General features: G+C 37.2%; 3 protein-coding genes and 2 pseudogenes across 25 annotated transcripts; 2 read left to right on the plus strand and 3 right to left on the minus strand.

The window, feature by feature from the left end:
- Positions 1-9: 9 nt before the first annotated feature.
- Positions 10-2,134, minus strand: LOC104781803 (F-box/LRR-repeat protein At3g58930-like; annotated as a pseudogene). The gene is made up of 4 exons (XR_015597158.1): positions 1,994-2,134; positions 893-1,869; positions 662-802; positions 10-562 (listed from the first exon to the last, which is right to left on the minus strand). The product of XR_015597158.1 is annotated as an F-box/LRR-repeat protein At3g58930-like (transcript).
- Positions 2,135-2,678: 544 nt separating this feature from the next.
- On the minus strand, positions 2,679-4,446 carry LOC104784170 (putative F-box protein At3g58960). Its single transcript, XM_010509231.2, has 3 exons — positions 3,437-4,446; positions 3,175-3,315; positions 2,679-3,092 (listed from the first exon to the last, which is right to left on the minus strand). The coding sequence occupies exons 1-3, from the start codon at positions 4,340-4,342 to the stop codon at positions 2,787-2,789; spliced, it is 1,353 nt and encodes a 450-aa protein (XP_010507533.1). The 5' UTR covers positions 4,343-4,446; the 3' UTR covers positions 2,679-2,786.
- Positions 4,447-5,475: 1,029 nt separating this feature from the next.
- On the plus strand, positions 5,476-7,534 carry LOC104781809 (F-box/LRR-repeat protein At3g58980-like). Its single transcript, XM_019244877.2, has 3 exons — positions 5,476-6,605; positions 6,703-6,855; positions 6,972-7,534. Exons 1-3 carry the CDS (start codon positions 5,718-5,720, stop codon positions 7,251-7,253), a joined length of 1,323 nt encoding a protein of 440 aa, XP_019100422.1. The 5' UTR covers positions 5,476-5,717; the 3' UTR covers positions 7,254-7,534.
- Positions 7,535-7,840: 306 nt separating this feature from the next.
- Positions 7,841-8,997, minus strand: LOC104781808 (3-isopropylmalate dehydratase small subunit 3 pseudogene; annotated as a pseudogene). Its single transcript, XR_015597159.1, has one exon. The product of XR_015597159.1 is annotated as a 3-isopropylmalate dehydratase small subunit 3 pseudogene (transcript).
- A 3,754-nt stretch (positions 8,998-12,751) lies between these two features.
- Positions 12,752-19,232, plus strand: LOC104781807 (F-box/LRR-repeat protein At3g58980-like). 21 transcript variants are annotated; one of them, XR_015597163.1, is made up of 18 exons: positions 12,752-13,047; positions 13,173-13,308; positions 13,483-13,555; positions 13,673-13,718; positions 13,836-13,904; positions 13,996-14,075; positions 14,186-14,239; positions 14,346-14,473; positions 14,577-14,675; positions 14,778-14,873; positions 14,998-15,105; positions 15,211-15,441; positions 15,536-15,586; positions 15,677-15,712; positions 15,837-15,920; positions 16,040-17,533; positions 17,690-18,496; positions 18,608-19,232. XR_015597163.1 is itself a non-coding variant. In XM_087510787.1 (18 exons), the coding sequence occupies exons 17-18, from the start codon at positions 16,643-16,645 to the stop codon at positions 17,858-17,860; spliced, it is 1,062 nt and encodes a 353-aa protein (XP_087366913.1). In that variant the 5' UTR covers positions 12,752-13,047; positions 13,173-13,308; positions 13,483-13,555; positions 13,673-13,718; positions 13,836-13,904; positions 13,996-14,075; positions 14,186-14,239; positions 14,346-14,473; positions 14,577-14,675; positions 14,778-14,873; positions 14,998-15,105; positions 15,211-15,266; positions 15,342-15,441; positions 15,536-15,586; positions 15,677-15,712; positions 15,837-15,920; positions 16,040-16,642; the 3' UTR covers positions 17,861-18,192. The 21 variants fall into 21 exon arrangements, 9 of the variants coding, with proteins under 9 accessions (XP_087366913.1, XP_087366912.1, XP_087366914.1 ...); XR_015597161.1 differs by having other exon boundaries at positions 14,346-14,418; positions 14,519-14,675; XR_015597162.1 differs by having other exon boundaries at positions 14,346-14,418; positions 14,525-14,675.
- Positions 19,233-19,525: the final 293 nt, after the last annotated feature.

The following is a 19,525-nucleotide window of genomic DNA, read 5'->3' on the forward strand; positions in this document are numbered from 1 at the left end:
CATAGTAGATGGTACAAAACATTCGCATTAAAATAAGAGATTGGAAGCAAATAAAACGTCGATAATTCAGTCAAGCTTAAACTTAAAAGCATAAGAGAAAAATAAACTAAGGTTTTGGCATTAGTTTGGTTTGAAAGCCAACTAAAAAAAAAGAACCGACGTCAAATTCCAAAGGGACATAGGCAAAACAATGAGCAAGTTTTGTTTTTCAGAGAATCCTTCCTTCTGCAGTCCACTTCTCAGACAAGATATCACTCACAAGGAGTTCGACATTGCAACTTGATGACTTGTTGTATTCTTCCATCAACTGCTCGATAAGGTCAGACACTTCAGGGAATCTGAGGTCTGTAGGACCATTCTCTGCAACATAGATCTTCATCTCCTTCAAACACGGAAAATAGACCAGGAAATGTTTTATCATCTTCATCTCTTTTATTGTTCCTCGAAACCCTTGAATCTCTAACATCTTGACTGGACACGATGTGAGTGAATGACCTTTTTCCTCCCGAGATATGCAGTCACAAGCATCCCCGCACTTATCTGTCTCATAGTGCAAGAGACCCTGAAAACATAAAGGAAGCACAAGGTTATTGTAATGCAAGTGCAGACTGTAACACATGTTTTTTTCCTCCGAGTAGTTTCATGGTTTATATAAGTCTACCTCAATGATTAGAGTTTCCAAATGTGGACAGTTCCTAAGAAGAACTGGCATGGCTTGCCATCCGCGAGCCTCTTCACTCTCAATACCTAACATCTTGAGGTTTTTGAACACCGGCATCGATTCACAGCATAGAGAAAGCACCTGAATACAAGAGGAAAAACCAACTAGACATATTGCAATTAATGTTTCACACAACTAGACCTCAACTAGACAAAATAGCAAAAAACTGACCTCGAGAGTATCACCGCATTGCCAAATTGACATATTACATTTTTGATGCCGTTCATGAGCTTCACCGCATTGCCAAATTTGAGAACGACATCACCCTCTAACAAATCATGATTTGGCGCTCTTACTCGCTTGACTTGATCTTCAGTAGTTAGCATAAGATAGATTCGAGCCTCGAATAATTTCTCCATATTAACTAAAGGATAATCCTCGGCAACTAAATCAGCGTAGTTTAAGTAAACCAGACTTGGAGTATCAAAAGAAATGCTCTTTGGATTTTCAAATCCTTCATCTTCAGGTAAAAATTGATACTTAAGCTTAGTTTCCTGATGATTGCACTTGAGACGCTTTCATCCAACTCTGTCCGCTCCGTATTAGCCAATCGTAATTCTTCAAGGACAGGGAAAGAACGTAGAAGCAACTCAATCTTACCACAAAAAAAATCAAATCTGAGTCGATGTGGAGAGTTTTAAGCATGGGAAAGACAGCGCCTATATCTGTACGCCACCACCAATCAACACAATTTTCACTTCTTATCTTCAGCTGGACTAGTGTCCTACTGACGAACATCTCCTCAGGCAGATTATAACCTTCTTCGATATCTTCGCCGGTAAAATCAGTGAAAAAGATTAAGATCGGAAACATTACGCTGCAGCACATTACGTATCCAACGGTTCACACAATCAGGATGAACACCAGTTATACACTTGAGGGAGAACTTCTTAATGGGAGAATCACCCTGCGAAGCCAGTACGCCGTCCACGAAATCAACGAAACTCTGTCGAATGTCATGCCTTTCACCTTTACCCTCTTCCGGATGAAGAAACTCAAGAGTCATCAATGTCGAGATTAGGCACAAGTTTCCAAAGATTGCGCCACCTCCTGGAGAGAACCGAAGTCAAAGCAGCCTGCTTGGTGGGAAGGAATGACAAAGTATGGCCAAGAACTTCGTCTGGTAGCCTACAGATCCAATCCATCTTCTGTGCACGAGTTTAGAAGAGTAGAGTATCACAACTTCTACCCAAAATCAGGAGGAGGCTAAATGGGAACTAAGATACCCCCAAAATCTAGAGAAATACAATCAGTTGGAGTTGGAGCATTTACCTCGTTAGAAACCCGCTTAATCCCAAAATCTAGGGATTGCTATGAATGCCTCCAGAGAGAAGAGACAGTGAGAGTTGGGGACTTGGGAGCTGAAAGTGCTTAATCGCTGGTTTCAATGGCCATACGATACGAGCCAAGGTATGAAGGAAAAGTCCAAAAGTCTTTCACTTTCAGGTTTGAGAAGACATACAATGTCGGAATCGGAGAAGCCGAAACATCCAATTTCAAGAGCAAACGAAAGGGAAGGGAAGTGAGGAGGATTTTATTTAACATTGAAGGCGGACTCAAATCTCTAGCGTGAATGTTGGTTCTATTTTTTTTTTGTCCGGTTAAAATAGTAAAATACCACTGGTTTAAATTCTCCACTCGGCGACAAAAGTATGGTGAATGAAAATAGGCCCAACTACAGAAGCCCAATAGCAAATTGGTGGGTTTCGAGTTGCAGAGGAGAATTAAAACAGAGCATCCTTCTTCTTCAGTGAAGCCACGTACTCGTAAGAGTGGACCAGTGGTGTGGAAACAATAACTTAAATCTGATGTTTCTGAATTAAGTTGTAAATCTTCTTTTTCAAGATTAAAAACTAAGCATGTTTCCTATATTGAATTGAACGCTGGCGTCTGTTTTTTTATTGGTTGAATCTTGTTAGCTTTTCCACATTCAAGTAATACATTAACAAGTTGCTTATGAGTGATGAAGAATAAAAAAAATTAGAACACTTAATTCATCTGAGAGAAAAAGTAATCTACAAGCAAAGACTCTGCACACGACAAAACAGATTCATCAAATCCCAAATTAAGAAAGGTTGAACCGGATCTTGCACTTGTGTGATGATTTGGGAAGGTTTAGTACATCGACTTGGAGATGTAACAACTTTTCTTCGGGCTCTGTTGCATAAACACCAACTTTGAGAAGCTCAAGACATTTCAATTTCGCCAGGAAATGTTTCATTTGCTCCAACTCTCCTTTAGTTCCTCCGTACTCAGTGATCTCTAGAACTTTCACAGGACACGACCATAGGAAACTATATCTGGACAAGCACTCACAGACAGTTTCCTCATCATCATAATTTTCTGAATTCACATTACAATGCAGAAGACCCTGAAACATGAAAGAGAGGATGAGAGAGATTGGAGAGTCATTTTTTGAGTATAAACTCTTACGAGAGGTTAGTGGTACATACTCGAATGACGAGAGTCTTTAGATTTGGAGCACTCTTTAGCACATATGGCAGAGCCTTCCAACATAATTCATTATCGGTAGTAATAGATAAATGATGCAGGTTATTATATACTGGTATTGCTCCCCGGAAGAAATAAAATGCCTGAAACAAACAACAACAAAACATTATACAAACCTCTTTTAAGCAACCCTTATATGTAAACAACTAACACCTAATGATGCTTCCAATATGGTTACTAAAACAACAGAACAAATGTACTTACCTCGGTAGTCTCAGGAGATGATAAGTTTAAGATCTCAACATTTTTTAACCCCTTAATCAGATTGGTTGGGTCGCCAGTAATGAGAGCATCATCTCTTATAAAATTTCCATTCCAGTTGTGTTCAACTGTCAAAATAATACTGAGCTTGGCTTCCACAACGGAGTCAAGATTAACAATTGGATAAGCTTCCGGAATGAAATCACCGTAGTCTAAATAGGTAAGACTCGGAATATCAAAAGTAACGCTCTCCAAATCATACTCGTCAACGAGAAAATTATGGCTAATAGTAAGTCTCTCAAGGGTCGGACTAGATACACAGCGAGACCATTTCCAATGTTCCCATTCGACCTCACGCATCACTAATTCCACAAGAACAGGGCAAGCAGAAAGAAGCTTTTGGAATGCACAACCACAACGATCATAGAACTTAACTGAATCGAGAAAGAGAGTCTTCAGCGATGGAAGAAGAGCATCCTCAGGGAGAATATCAATATCAAAACCAGTCCCAAGTTCTAGCTTAACAAGCGTCTTGCAAGTGAAGACCTCAAGAGGCAATGAATATCCTTGTTCAGCCTCTATACTTAGTTTCAGGTCCAAGACACAACGCTTCAGCACGTTACGGAGACAACGGTTGACAAGAGCATACTGAGGTCGAAGATCACGTTTTCTACATTTTAAGGAGAAGTTCCTTATCCGTGAACTGAGAGGCAGAGCCAGTACTCTATTCAAAAAATCCGACAGACTCGTTGGATTATTAACTGAGTCATTGAACTCAACACTTAACATGATGTTAAACTGATTCCTCCACCTTTTGGAGAGAACCGATGCGAAAGCAGCCTCCTTTGCCGAGAGGAAGGACACGATATGGCAAATGATCTCATCAGGTAGATTGTTGATCCTGTCCATCTCTCTTTGCTCTCAATTAATTTAAATGAAGCTTGCGACCACAAAAGGGCCCACTACAAAACCAACAAACAAAGAAACGTCATATTATGATTTTTCTAGAAACAAAATATTATATAGTTCCAAGTGAAGATAATAAAAAACCTCATTCACACCTACTTTACAACAGAGCAAAAATTAGTAAAGTCACAAAATTTGAGCTCGAGCTACGTAAAACAAATTGATGCTCAAAATTTTAATCAAATTACAATAAAGGAAGCAGAAGAGAAGAGTTAAAGTTGGGTACGTATCTCGGAACAGAGCTGAAGTCTAATAAGGAGAGAGGTCTGGTAATACAGTATATATAGTAATAATATAAGCCAATACCCAATAGGACATGGACATGGATGCAAAATTTACGGATAACTAATTAACTAATTCTAGTTTGGAAATAAAAAAGATTTATCTCACGTCTACAAATTCAAATCATAAACAAATAAGGAAATTGAATTCCCAATCCCACGAAAATTTTATATCTTTGTGTAAGAAATCAAAAAGAAATAATCTAGGTTTATATATAATTATATATATATATATATATTTTTTTTGGTTTTTATAATTATCCACGCCTGATAATATATATATATAGTTTAATTATAAATATTATCCAAATTAAGCGTTCTACAATTAAACAGAGGATATACAAGTGAGGAAGAGTGTTCACAATCCAGTTCATGATAAAACAGACAGACAGATGTCATTGTGGAATTTGTGGTTTGATTGGAACAGATTTGTGGTTTCGTCGTCATCTACAACAAGTCCATCCTAGTTCTGATCTACCGTCAACTGTCAACATAAGATCAAGCTTTGCTTCGAGAAGGGAGTCAAGGTTAACAAAATGTAAACCAGTCATGCCATGAGTCAGTGTCGACTACATTTTCCGAAAAATCCAAAATCTGTAATTTTAGTGACGGTTTTAGCTAGCACAAAATTTAGTTATGTACAGTAGTTATTTGCAAACCTTAATTGCTGGTTTAATTGATGTGAAAAAAAAAAAAGAATTACTGGGTAAATTAGCATGATGATTCTTTATTGGGCTTTCTTTTCTCATATTATATTATAAAGGAAATGCCCAATAAAAGGCCCACGGCTTTCACAAGTAACGAAATTCCTCAAAAGGCATGATGATGAAATAAGGGAACCTTGTTGATCTTCTTCTTCTTTAGTCAAGAAAGTTGGGGATCAATTCGAGCAAAAATGAAGCAGCTTATTCACTCTCCTGTTCTTCTTCTAGATTAAGTTCCAGAATCTTGCTTGTTGATTTCCGTCGCCATTGTTGAATTAGTGATTCGATTGGAACAGATTGGTTTGCTAGGGTTTAGGTGCAACGTGCAAGAAGATGGATCGTATCAGCGATCTACCAGATGAAATTATTAGGCTAATCGTGAGTTTTCTTGCTGCAAAGGATGCTGCGTCTTTGTTGGTTACCTCAAGGAGGTTTAGGGATATCTATACCATCATACCAGATCTTGTGTTCGATGACACATCTAAGCTTCAGGGGACTTTCACGGATTTCGTGAGTGAAGCATTGGCTCGGCTGGAAACTACTACGCGCATAAGGAGGTTCTCTTTAAAATCTCAAAGGCGTCTTCTTGATCAAGATCGTATCAACCACTGGCTACGTGATGTGTTAAATCATCGTGGTGTCATGGATACTGAAATTTGTATATATGGTGGTTATGGATATACATTGCCTTTGGAGATCTTCACTTGCAAGACTGTCAAGAAGCTTGAACTTGGGAGGCAAATCTTTATCAGTGTGTTACCTCAGAATGCATTGCTACCAGCGCTTGAGACTCTCATTTTTGAATCCGTTCTGTTCTGTAATCTTGGTGATTGTGCGTTCCAAGCGTTTCTTTCGGCTTGCCCTGTGCTTAAGGAACTAATAATTGATGGTATGTGCTGGGAAACTTGGGAATGGTCAGGCACCGTGTCTAGTCAGAGTCTTCAAAGACTTACAATTCGTCGTGATATGTCTGAAGGTTTTAATGGGCTCTATGTTCCTCACTACATTAGTTTTGATACTCCAAGTCTTGCCTACTTAGACTACTGTGATTTTGTCCCGGATGGGTATACAACTGTTAATTTCGAGTCCCTTGTGGAAGCTAAGCTCAATCTTCATTTGATGGTAAATGATGGTGATATCTTATCTAGCAATGCAACAAATCTCATTCAAGGGATAAGGAATGTCAAGATCCTGCAACTCTCATCTCCTAATACTTGTGAGGTAAGTGTGTTATTGTTAAGTTCCATAGGATGTTGCAAACGTTTTTCCTGAGATTTTGTTCCCAAAAGCTGCACTTATGATTTTATTTGATTTTCAGACGTTTAACGTCTTCCGTGATGCAATTCCGGTATTTGAAAAGCTACGTCATTTAACTATGACACATGATAATGCCATTTCCATGAGATTCTGTTGGAGGTTTCTTCCCTTTTTGCTAAATAAGGCTCCAAATCTGAAGACCCTTGTTATCGAGGTATGGCAATGTTATGTATTTTGGAATGGACAAACCATTATTTCCGAAACCCTCCTGGTATATATATAGATATATATATACACACTTAAATCTTCAATCTCGACCTCTTGCTGCAGGATGGATTGCACTATGTTAAAGAACCTGACTATGTGTGCGAGTGTTTGTCGGGATATTCTTGTCTATTGACATGTCCAGTAGAGGTCTTGGAGATAACTTTATGGTATGGCGGGAGGACTGGTGAGTTGCAGCAAGTAAAACATTTCTTAGGAAAGTTGTCACGTCTGGAGCTGCTGAAAGTTTATACTTGGAGCGAAAGTGAGAATTTAAGAATCCAGACGGATATTCAAATGTTTCCGAGAGCTTCACCAAACTGCAGGATCCAGCTCAGTTATATTTGAAAACTACTAGGCTCAATCAAGTATGAAGAACAAACTTTGGTCCTCTTAGTTGCTTAAGTCTGTTGGAACATGAATCTGATTTGTGCACATTCTTGGTCCTCCTAGCTAGTTATCTGCTGACTGCTGTCGTCCTAGCTAGTTATCTTCAGTATGATTCTATCAACTTTGATAGGCAGGTTTTCATTTTGTGTTTCGATGGGTTCTTAGTTTATGTAACAACTGATCATGTGAAATTTTAATCGATGTGACGAAAAAGATTTAATCAAAGCGGTTTTGTAGAATCGGTATCTCACTAGAATATATGAGATATTTGCACGTGATGTTTTCTTGTGGTCGATGACCATTGCAGAGAAAGCTGCGTTGTGAGTCTCCCTCTTGACGCAGAGTGGAGAGAGACTCGTTAAGTAGGAACCTTAGCTTTGAGGAGAGACCCTAGAAAACCCCTTTTTACTACTCAAGTAATTCCAATGGAGATATTAAACCACAATTTCAACTTACGTTCACCCACTGAAAAATTATACAAACAAGAAAAAAGAGTTTCAAAGTGGAGATAAAACACAACTCAACTTAAATACAGAACAAAAAAATAGCAGTGAACCGTATATATATAATATATTTATATGATAAGAAGCAAAAATACAATTGAAAGAGATCAGAAATCTTCGTCAAAAACTTTGCTACAGATTAAAAAGGCAGAAGAGGAAAGCTTAAAACTTTGAGTTCGAAAGGACATGCAAATGTATCTAAGCAGCTGAAACATGCATCCTAAAAGAGAGAATAAAAGGAAGCGTCTAGTTGGTTTCAAGATTACCGGTTATCGAATCAAATAAAACCAAACCGGACTAAACCAGAAATTATGGATCCGACTCAAGCAGAGGACGACGCAGGAATCATGCCGGCTTTTCTAGCATAAGCGAAGATTCCACCGGCGTCGATCACCGGACCTGCATCACCGAGTGGTTTCAGATTATATTCTTTCCTCGTCGTATGATTGATCAGCAAACTACTACCGTCTTCCTTGTGCTCGACGGTAACCACATCCCCTGTCTTACACTCGTCGCAAATCCTAACCTCCGATTCCAACGGGAAGATCTCCCCAGTAGCTACACAGTTCCTGAAGAAGATCCTAGCGTACGATTCCGCCACCACGGCTTTAGCTCCCGCAGCTCCGAGGCAGACCGGAGCGTGTTCGCGGGAAGATCCGCAGCCGAAGTTATCACCGCCGATGATGACTGAGTACTTCGATTTCATCTCCCCTGGAACCACGAAACGTTCACTGTAGAACTTTGGTAAGCCGTTGAGCGCGAACGAGCCGAGCTTCTGCCGGTCTTCTGGAATCGAAGGGATGAGAGTGCCGTACTCGGCGGGGATGATCTGATCGGTGTCTATGTTGTCTTTCAAGACGAAGCAGAGGCCGTGAAATGTCTCTCTGGTATGCGACTCGCCTGATTCGGAGGAAGATGCGACGGCGCGTGTGATGATCGCGGAGGAGGAGGAGGAGGAAGTAAGTGGTTTGAAATTGAAAGCCGCGGAGGTGGAATTGAGTCGGAAGACAGGAGATGGTGAGAGAGACGAAGAGGATTTGTTGGAGGAGGAAGCCAAGGATTTGAAGAGTGTAGAGTTTAGAGAATGCAGAGAAGTCGCCATTGTTTTGCTGCTTTCTTGTTCCGTGCTACTTCGTTAGTGAAGCACATGAGACGAAAGTAATTTTATAGAAGGAAAAACGAAAATACAATTCATAATTACGAATACAAATTAATAATGGAAAGTGTCATTATAATAAGGTCCGAAACGTGCGTATTGATTGAGACACGAAGGTAGGTCGCTGTCTAACAAAACGTGATGAATTCGATATGATATATGATATATTTATATTCATGGATTTATATGAGAACAAAAAAAAAGTAAGCACGTCCAAAAAAATAAAGCAGAAATTGGAATTGTCAAAAGTTTTTTTTTTTTTTTTTTTTTTTTTAAATTTCAAACTTCAGAGTTCAGACGACAATATTTTGCGACAAATTTATATTTTGTAATTTTTTGTGACAGTTTTGTTAGCAATTTACAAAACTTATATACAATTATCCACATACTTGAATTGAGTTTAATTAAAAAAAAAATTAAAGTAAAAATAAATTTGCTGGTTTAAAATAGTTTAGGAAAAGCCCACAGTTTTACAAAATAAAGGTCCACTACTTTTCACTTATCCAAACGGTGCGTTTTGAAAGTTGGGATTGATTCAAGAAAAAATGAAGCAATTTGTTCACTCTCCGTGTTTGAGTTTTTCTTTCTAGATTAAGTTCTAAAGTGTGTCTTCTAAACGATCCGTTAACGTAGAACTAAATCCTAATCTTAACTACTACTCGTTAGCCAAAGAAAGATGTCACATTTTCACTTGAAGACAAGAGAAAGAAAGCACATTCGAGAGTGGTCGTGAAAAAAAACTTAAAGAAAGATGTCACATTCTTACTCGAAAACAAAGATCTAAGTCTAACCTACCAACTACAAAACGTATATCATCAAAACTCGTTTCCATCATTAAAAAAAAAAGGAACTTGAACCCACAAAGGACATAACATAGGAAGACTTCCGATAAGACTTGTCTAATTCTTCACAATAAGCTCTCCTCTCACAAATTTACAAAACTTATTTACAGTTATCCACATACCTGAATTGAGTTTAATTAAAAAAAAAAATTTAAAGTAAAAATAAATTTGCAAAATTTAAAATAGTATCATTAATAGAGGAAAAGTCCACGACTTTACAAAATAAAAGCCCACTGCTTTTCACTTATCCAAACGGTGCGTTTTGAAAGTTGGGATTGATTCAAGAAAAAATGAGGCAATTTGTTCACTCTCCGTGTCTGAGTTCTTCTTTCTAGATTAAACTCTAAAAATCGTGTTTCTTCTAAACGGCCCGTTAACGTATAACTAAATCCTAATCTTAACTACAACTCGTCAGCCAAAGAAAGATGTCACATTCTTACTCGAAGACAAGAGAAACAAAGCACATTCGAGAGAGGTCGTGAAAAAAAACTTAAAGAAAGATGTCACATTCTTACTCGAAGACAAAGATCTAAGTCTAACCTACCAACTACAAAACATATATCATAAAAACTCGTTTCCATCATTAAAAAAAGGAACTTGAACCCACAAAGGACATAATATAGGAAGACTTCCGATAAGACTTGTCTGATTCTTCACAATAAGCTCTCCTCTCACAAATTTACAAACCTTATATACAGTTATCCACATACCTAAATTGAGTTTAATTAAAAAAAAAATTAAAGTAAAAATAAATTTTCAAAATTTAAAATAGTATCATTAATAGAGGAAAAGCCCACGGCTTTACAAAATAAAATCCCACTGCTTTTCACTTATCCAAACGGTGCGTTTTGAAAGTTGGGATTGATTCAAGAAAAAATGAGGCAATTTGTTCACTCTCCGTGTCTGAGTTCTTCTTTCTAGATTAAACTCTAAAAATCGTGTTTCTTCTAAACGACCCGTTAACGTAGAACTAAATCCTAATCTTAACTACAACTCGTCAGCCAAAGAAAGATGTCACATTCTTACTCGAAGACAAGAGAAACAAAGCACATTCGAGAGAGGTCGTGAAAAAAAACTTAAAGAAAGATGTCACATTCTTACTCGAAGACAAAGATCTAAGTCTAACCTACCAACTACAAAACATATATCATAAAAACTCGTTTCCATCATTAAAAAAAAGGAACTTGAACCCACAAAGGACATAATATAGGAAGACTTCCGATAAGACTTGTCTGATTCTTCACAATAAGCTCTCCTCTCACAAATTTACAAAACTTATATTAAGTTATCCACATACCTGAATTGAGTTTAATTAAAAAAAAAATTTAAAGTAAAAATAAATTTGCAAAATTTAAAATAGTATCATTAATAGAGGAAAAGCCCACGACTTTACAAAATAAAAGCCCACTGCTTTTCACTTATCCAAATGGTGCGTTTTGAAAGTTGGGATTGATTCAAGAAAAAATGAGGCAATTTGTTCACTCTCCGTGTCTGAGTTCTTCTTTCTAGATTAAACTCTAAAAATCGTGTTTCTTCTAAACGGCCCGTTAACGTAGAACTAAATCCTAATCTTAACTACAACTCGTCAGCCAAAGAAAGATGTCACATTCTTACTCGAAGACAAGAGAAACAAAGCACATTCGAGAGAGGTCGTGAAAAAAAACTTAAAGAAAGATGTCACATTCTTACTCGAAGACAAAGATCTAAGTCTAACCTACCAACTACAAAACATATATCATAAAAACTCGTTTCCATAATTAAAAAAAAAAGGATCTGGAACTCACAAAGGACATAACATAGGAAGACTTCCGATAAGACTTGTCTGATTCTTCACAATAAGCTCTCCTCTCACAAATTTACAAAACTTATTTACAGTTATCCACATACCTGAATTGAGTTTAATTAAAAAAAAAATTAAAAGTAATAATAAATTTGCTGGTTTAAAATAGTATCATTAATAGAGGAAAAGCCCACGACTTTACAAAATAAAGGCCCACTGCTTTTCACTTATCCAAACGATGCGTTTTGAAAGTTGGGAATGATTCAAGAAAAAATGAGGCACTTTGTTCACTCTCCGTGTCTGAGTTCTTCTTTCTAGATTAAGCTCTAAAAATCGTGTTTCTTTCTTCTAAACGGCCCGTTTACGTAGAACTAAATCCTAATCTTAACTACTACTCGTCAGCCAAAGAAAGATGTCACATTCTTACTCGAAGACAAGAGAAACAAAGCACATTCGAGAGAGGTTGTGAAAAAAAAAACTTAAAGAAAGATGTCACATTCTTACTCGAAGACAAAGATCTAAGTCTAACCTATCAACTACAAAACATATATCATAAAAACTCGTTTCCATCATTAAAAAAAAGGAACTGGAACCCACAAAGGACATAATTTAGGAAGACTTCCGATAAGACTTGTCTGATTCTTCACAATAAGCTCTCCTCTCACAAATTTACAAAACTTATATATAGTTATCCACATACCTAAATGGAGTTTAATTAAAAAAAACAAATTTAAAGTAAAATTAAATTTGCTGGTTTAAAATAGTATCATTAATATAGGAAAAGCCTACGACTTTACAAAATAAAGGCCCACTGCTTTTCACTTATCCAAACGATGCGTTTTGAAAGTTGAGATTAATTCAAGAAAAAATGACGCAATTTGTTCACTTTCCGTGTCTGAATTCTTCTTTTTAAATTAAACTTTAAAAATCGTGTTTCTTTCTTTTAAACGGCCCGTTAAGGTAGAACTAAATTCTAATCTTACTATTACTACTCGTCAGCCAAATCATATTGGATCTATCACTCCAATTAAAGATACCCTTCGTCACTGACACTACCCATCGAATTAACTCTGACAATCTTCCAAAACGATGTCGTAAGATTGTTTCCTTTTGTTTTTTTTTAATTAATAATTTCCTCTTTTTCTTTAAGGCCTCCTCTCTGTTTATAAATACTTGCTCTCATAATCTTGTTTTAGTTAATCCTGAGAGAAATCAAAATTAGAACACAGACTCTTCAGACTTCAGAGAGTGAAAGAGAGCGAGATAGAGAGAGATGAGAGACCGTTCGATTGATTCTAATGGCGAGGTGAGAGCGAAGTAGTAGATTCAGAACACAAAAACGGTCGGCGGCGTGTTCTTACAGTAAAACAACATCAAACTGATCGATTGAAAGGTAAACGAGTGTTAAAAACGTAGCTAGCAGTACCAATCTGATTCAGCAAAGGCGACAAGAGAGCAAAGCAAGTCAGAGGTATTTTTTCTAAACCCTATGAATCGATTTGCCGATGTTTTGCTTTTGAAAGAAGGGTTTCCTTTTTTCGTAAGTGGGATCTTAATTAATGAGTTTGTTGTTTCTTTTTGGGTGAAACGAATCAGTGTCTGTGTCTGTGTTCGTGTTCCAACCAGGACCATGACTCAGATTTTCTCAAGGACGTACGAAGTAGATTCAGAACAAAAACGGTCGACGGCGTGTTCTTACAGTACTAACAACATCAAACTGATCGATTGAAAGGTATATATATATATATATATATATATATCTTTGTCTTTTCCACTTCCTCCAATTTTCTTTTGTTTCAATTTTAGATGGGAATGTGACTGAGATTTTGTCTCTTTGTCTTGGTCCGCTTCCTCGAATTTGTTTTCACTTAGGCTGGTTTTTTTTAACGAAGCTTCTTCTTTGCAGATAGGAGATATGCTATGGTTTGAAGAATGAAGAAGATTCAGAACCAAACAAAAACAAAAACCTTCGCCTTACGGTAACAACGTCAATCTTGAGTTCTTTTCATTGTTTTATTTGTTACTTCTCTTGTCTTGATGATGGAGATAAAATATATAATATGGTTCACTCTCTTTCTTGGCATGTATAATTTTAGGGACGACCGGCCCAACAGCAAGTCACCAACAATGGGAAAATTCTCTGTAAGTAAACACTTTGAGATCCTTATCATCATGATATTATTTCCATCTGTTTCAAGTTTTATGATCCCTCAACCAATAATAATCTATCTTTCTCTTTTATTCATTCTCTACTCTCAGAAGTCAGAATCCAAGATGAATAATATCTGGTGGAAGTATTGTTTTCGTGTCTTTCTTCTTCAACAAAAAGTATATATTCTTGGGGCTTACTGTGTGTTTCTTCAACTCTCATCTGAATGTTTTGCTTTCTTAAACATGACTTTTGTTGTTTCTTTTGGAGATTCTGTGAAACAGCCTTCCACAAAAACAAGTCATCACCGGAGGAGAGAAGAAGCTCGTTGTTGTTTTCCAACAAGTCAGGCAAGTCGTTCCATTACTCAACAAAATCACTCAATATGTTCGCTTCAGTAGTTCCCCATCCATATGTGAGACTGATATTTTTTTGGCTTTCTTGTTTGCTGCTTCTCTAGATGATGATGTATTTTGGATCAATCGATGGAACATAATCATCTTCTTATTGCTCTGTAAGTCATCTCAAAATCCTCTCTGCTTTTCTTTATTTTCTTCTGTTTCAAGCTTATCTATCTCCCTCAACCAGTAATCCTTTTGTTTTGTTTTTGTGTTTGTCAGACAAGAAGGTGCTACTGAAGTGGAACTCGACAAGGCACTTCAAACCAGAACTTTTTTGATTTTGAACAAAAAGGTACTTGTCATTGCCTCATGCAACAATTCCCTTCCACAGGTAATAAACAATTGAGGTACTCTCTGATTCCTTTTAACATTTTTGTTTTGTTTTGATTAAGTTCTAGGATAGTGCTGTTTTCCTTGTCTAACTGACCTTAAGAAGCTGCAAACTGCTAGAAAGATGGTTAATCTGCTGAGGTATCCGTCTGCACTCAGGCCAAAAAACCAGTCACAGCTGTCTCAAGCCAGTGACAGTCATCAGAAAATTGTGAAAAGGTACATTCTTAATTAATAATTCTGATATCCAAGTCTTGTTTCACGTTCCTCTTGTAATAGTTTTTGTTTTTGTATTTTTGTGCGTTTATTGCCTCACTGCAGGGAAACGAGTTCTAAAAACATAGCTAGCTCTACCAAACTGATCCAGGAAAATAAAGCTATATAAAGGCAAAGCTAGATGATGCAAAATCAAGACAGGTGAGCTAAATTGTTACAAAATCAGCATGATCTCACTGTATGGCTGAAACTCTTTCGTCTTCTTCATTGATTTTAATGTGTTCATTTCGTTTTTTAATGTGTTGATTCCCTTCTTTCACTGCAGGGAAAGAAGTGTTGAAAATAGCACTAATTATTTTCAGGAAAATCAAAGCCATCACAAAGGCAAAAGCTAGATGATGACCTAACGATAGAAAAAGCCTCTTCTTGCTCTGTAAGTAATCTCAAAATCCTATATTTTCATTGGTCCTTTGTTGCTTCTCTAGATGATGGAGATATATAACTATGGTTCACTCTTTCTTCGCATGTACAATTTTAGGGATGACCGGCCCAACAACAAGGCAACAACAACAACAACAATGGGAAAAATCCTCTGTAAGTAAACACTTATTAAGAGATCCTTATCATGGTTCATCAAATCAAAGTCATCGCAAAGCAAAATCAAGACAGGTGAGCCAATTATTGTTTCAAAATCAGCAAGCTCTTCACTCCATAGCTCCAGCTTTTGCCTTCACCACAAACAAGTACACCACATCTGCCATAATTCAAGGTAAAATAGTACTAAATACCTTCCATCAGAGATTACATTCTGTTTCACGTTCCTCTTGTAATAGTTTTTTTGTGCATTTATTGCTTCACTGCAGGGAAATAAAGTTCTCGAAAGGCAAAAGCTAGATGATGAAAAATCGAGACAGGTAAGCCAAATTGTTACAAAATCAACATGGTTCACTCGTAATCTCACTGCATAATTGAAACTCTTTCCTCCTCATCATTGATTAACGTAGATTCTCTCAACAACAACAAGAACGGATAAAACCTCTGTAAGTAAACTCAAGATCCTTATCATGATTTTATTTTCTTCTGTTTCAAGTTTTATCCCTCAACCAAGCATTGTTGATGAGTAATAAATATCTGGTGGAATTACATGTTTTCGTGTCTTTGCAGGTGATGGTCAGAAGAGGACGTTGTTTTCATGGCATTTCTTCAATTCACATCTGATTTGAGGAGAAACTCCACAACGAGAAAAAGGTAATTATTGTTGGTGTTTCGTCAACTCTCATCTGAATGTTTTGCTGTTTTAGACAAGAGTTATGTTTTTTTATATATGGGATATTAGTTGATGGGTTTTTTTGCATTTCTTTTTGGAGATTCTGTGGAACAGCTCGTTACAAAAACAACTCAGGCAAGAAGCTTAACCGTCGATGCAAAGACCCCATTGCTGATTTCGAACAATTCAGGCAAGTGGTTCTATTACTCATCTAAATCACTCAATACATTCACATCAGTTCCCCATCCATAAGTGAGACTGAAATTTTTGGTTATGTTATTGGCTTATTGCTGCTTCTTTAGATTTTTGGTTATTTTTGTATGGAATGGAGGTTCACTTTCTTCCCATTCATGTTAAGGGTAATGCTGAATTATGGCCCCAAAAATGGAAAGCCCACGAATTAAGAAAACAGCAAAAGGCCCTTTATCTAACCCTTAGCGTTTTCAATTTTTCATCAAAAGGCAAAAACGCAGCGTTTTTTAGAAAGTATGCAAACCTTGTTGATCTAGAACGTAACAAGAAGAAATGAAGCAGTTTCTTCTCTAGTTCTACCTTCACTCTCCATCTCTCTCTCTGGGTTTCATAGATTAAGTTCTTACTTAATCTTTTGTTCTAAAATCGTGCTTGTGGATTTCATCATCTTCATTGAGTTTGTGGTTTGATTGGAACGGATTGGTTCGCTAGGGTTTTAAAGTCCAAGAAGATGGATCATATCATAAGCGATCTACCAGATGAAATTATTAGGCTAATCGTGAGTTTTCTTGCTGCAAAGGATGCTGCGTCTTTGTTGGTTACCTCAAGGATGTTTGGGAATCTCTATACCATCATACCAGATCTTGTGTTCGATGACACATCTAAGTTTCATGGGACTTTCACGGATTTCGTTAGTGAAGCAATGGCTCGGCTGGAAACTAATACGTGCATAAGGAGGTTCTCTTTAAAATCTGAAAGGGGTCTTGATCCAGATCGTATCAACCACTGGCTACGTGATGTGTTAAATCATCGTGGTGTCATGGATATTGAAATTTGTATATATGGTGGTTATAGATATAATAAATTGCCTTTAGAGTTCTTCACTTGCAAGACACTCAAAAAGCTGAAACTAGGGCGGGAGATTGTTATTAGTGTGCTGCCTCAGAATGCTTTGCTACCAAGCCTTGAGACTCTCGTTTTAGACTCCGTTCGGTTCTGTAACCCTGTTGATTGTGCGTTTAAGGCGCTTAAGGAACTAATCATTGATGGTGTGTGCTGGGAAACTTGCGAATGGTCAGGCATCATGTCTAGTCAAAGTCTTCAAAGACTTACTATTGGTCGTGAACTGTCAGGTTTTGATGGACCTGATCCACAGTACATTACTTTTGATACTCCAAGTCTTACCTACTTAGACTACTGTGATTTTGTCCCGGATGGGTATGCAATTGTTAATTTCGAGTCCCTTGTGGAAGCTAAGCTCAATCTTCTTGTGATGGTAAATCGCCAATGGGATTGGGAGTTTGCAGATGATGGTGATATCTTGTCTAGCAATGCAACAAATCTGATTCAAGGGATAAGAAATGTCCAGATCCTGGAATTATCATCTCCTTATACTTATGAGGTAAGAAGTGTATCATTGTTTCTCTTTGACTATTCTTTTTATATTTCTTGTAGTTGGTAATTACAGTTTCATACAATAATAGAGCATGTATAGGTGAACAAAGCTAGCATTTTAGGGTGCATAGGATGTTGACTCGTTGATTTGATTTGGTTTCAGATGCTTTACTTCTTCCGTGAGGCAATTCCAGTATTTGAAAAGCTACATCATTTAATTATGACGCATGATGATGCGGGATTCTGTTGGAGATTTCTTCCATTTCTGCTAAACAAGGCTCCAAATCTGAAGACTAGCCATGGGCATTCGGGTACTCGGGTCGGATTCGAGTAAGAACGGATCGGGTTCGGATTTTTCGGGTAGAGGAGTTTAGGACTCAATAGGGTAAACAGAAAATATCGGTTCGGGTTCAGTTCGGATCTTACCGGGTTCAGGTCGGTTCAGGTCTAAAATTTCAGAACCTATAAATACCCGAAAAAATCGGGTATCATCCGGGTTCGGGTTTTTTTGTACCCGATTACCCGAAATTTAACCCGATCACCTGAATTTTACCCGATTACCCGGAAATTTTAATGTTAAATATTAAAATTAAAAAATTTTAAAATTGGTTAATTTTTAAAAAAATATAACTAAACATTTCAATATAATTTTGGTTATTTTGAGTATTTTAATCTAGGAAAAACTAATATTTTTGAATTTTAAGTTGTATCTTTGAATAAATGTTATAAAATATATATATATATATAACTAATATTTTATGTATATTATTTTATTTCGGGTTTGTCGGGTATCCATTCGGTTCTCGGTTCGGTTCTGGTTCCGGTTCTTCGGGTTTAGGAGATTAGGACCCAATAAGGTATTCTACCGGTTCCGGGTTCGGATTCGGGTCCATATTTTCGGGTCGGTTCCGGTTCGGGTTTTCGGGTCCGTTTTTTTTGCCCACGCCTACTGAAGACCCTTGTTATCAAGGTATGACAATGTATTTCCGACAAACATTAATTTCCAAAACCTCCTGATGTATACTTCTATATATATATATATATATATATCTTCAATCTCAAATCCTTCCTCTTGCTGCAGTGTGGATTGCACTGTCTTGAACCTGACAATGTTGAAGAACCTCACTTTGCTGAAGAAGCTGATAATGCTGAAGAACCTGATTATGTTTGCCAGTGTTTGTTGGGATATTCTTGTCTATTGACATGTCCAGTAGAGGTCTTGGAGATAACTCTATGGTATGGCGGGACGACTGGTGAGTTGCAGCAAGTAAAACATTTCTTAGGAAAGTTGCCACGTCTGGAGCTGCTGAAAGTTTATACTTGGAGAAGAATAAGAGATAGTGAGAAGTTAAGAATCCACGCTTATATTCAAATGTTTCCGAGAGCTTCATCCAACTGCAGGGTCCAGCTCAGTTTTATTTGAAAAAACTAGTAGCTCAAGCATGAAGAACAAACATTGGTCCTCCTAGTTGCTTAAGTCTGGTGGAACATGAATCGGTTTGTGCACATTCTTGGTCACGTTTTATCTCTAGTTACTCCCTGTGAATCTTTTATTAACTGGACTCTCCTAGTAATCTTCAGTCTGATTCTATCTCGTTTCTAGGCATGATATGTGAATTGTAACTCAGTGTGCTTCGATGGTCATGTGAACTTCAGTCCCACGTGAGAAAGATTTAATCAAAAGGCGGATGGTTATTTTTGTGGAAGTTTCAGGATTGTACTTTCTAAAAAGCAGATGTCGAACGCAATTGGGACTATCTCGAGTTTGAAAAAGATTTGCGCTGTCTTTTATACATGAATATATATTTAGGTTTAATAAAAGACAAGACAACAACTTGGTAATCAATCAAAAAATCAAAACGGCTTCGTAGAATTAGTCCCTCCTCACTCGATTGGATCTTTGCACGTGATGTTGTAGATGACCATTGCGGTTGCGGAGAAAGCTTTGCACTTGAAGAAACAACAACGTATTATTGGCTACCGAGAGATTGATCGGAAC

Source organism: Camelina sativa, chromosome 4 (assembly GCF_030686135.1).
Source record: "Camelina sativa cultivar CO46 ecotype springtype chromosome 4, ASM3068613v1".
Classification (NCBI taxonomy): Eukaryota; Viridiplantae; Streptophyta; class Magnoliopsida; order Brassicales; family Brassicaceae; genus Camelina; species Camelina sativa.

Excerpts from the sequence above, each read along its gene's own strand:
- LOC104781809 (XM_019244877.2), top strand. The coding sequence starts at position 5,718 with ATGGATCGTATCAGCGATCTACCAGATGAAATTATTAGGCTAATCGTG. Across the intron at positions 6,606-6,702 it reads CATCTCCTAATACTTGTGAG|ACGTTTAACGTCTTCCGTGA; the intron begins GTAAGTGTGTTA and ends TTTGATTTTCAG. Across the intron at positions 6,856-6,971 it reads TGAAGACCCTTGTTATCGAG|GATGGATTGCACTATGTTAA; the intron begins GTATGGCAATGT and ends CTCTTGCTGCAG.
- LOC104781807 (XM_087510785.1), top strand. The coding sequence starts at position 16,643 with ATGGATCATATCATAAGCGATCTACCAGATGAAATTATTAGGCTAATC. Across the intron at positions 17,534-17,689 it reads CATCTCCTTATACTTATGAG|ATGCTTTACTTCTTCCGTGA; the intron begins GTAAGAAGTGTA and ends ATTTGGTTTCAG.
- LOC104784170 (XM_010509231.2), bottom strand. The coding sequence starts at position 4,342 with ATGGACAGGATCAACAATCTACCTGATGAGATCATTTGCCATATCGTG. Across the intron at positions 3,316-3,436 it reads CATCTCCTGAGACTACCGAG|GCATTTTATTTCTTCCGGGG; the intron begins GTAAGTACATTT and ends TGTTTGTTTCAG. Across the intron at positions 3,093-3,174 it reads TAAAGACTCTCGTCATTCGA|GGTCTTCTGCATTGTAATGT; the intron begins GTATGTACCACT and ends TTCATGTTTCAG.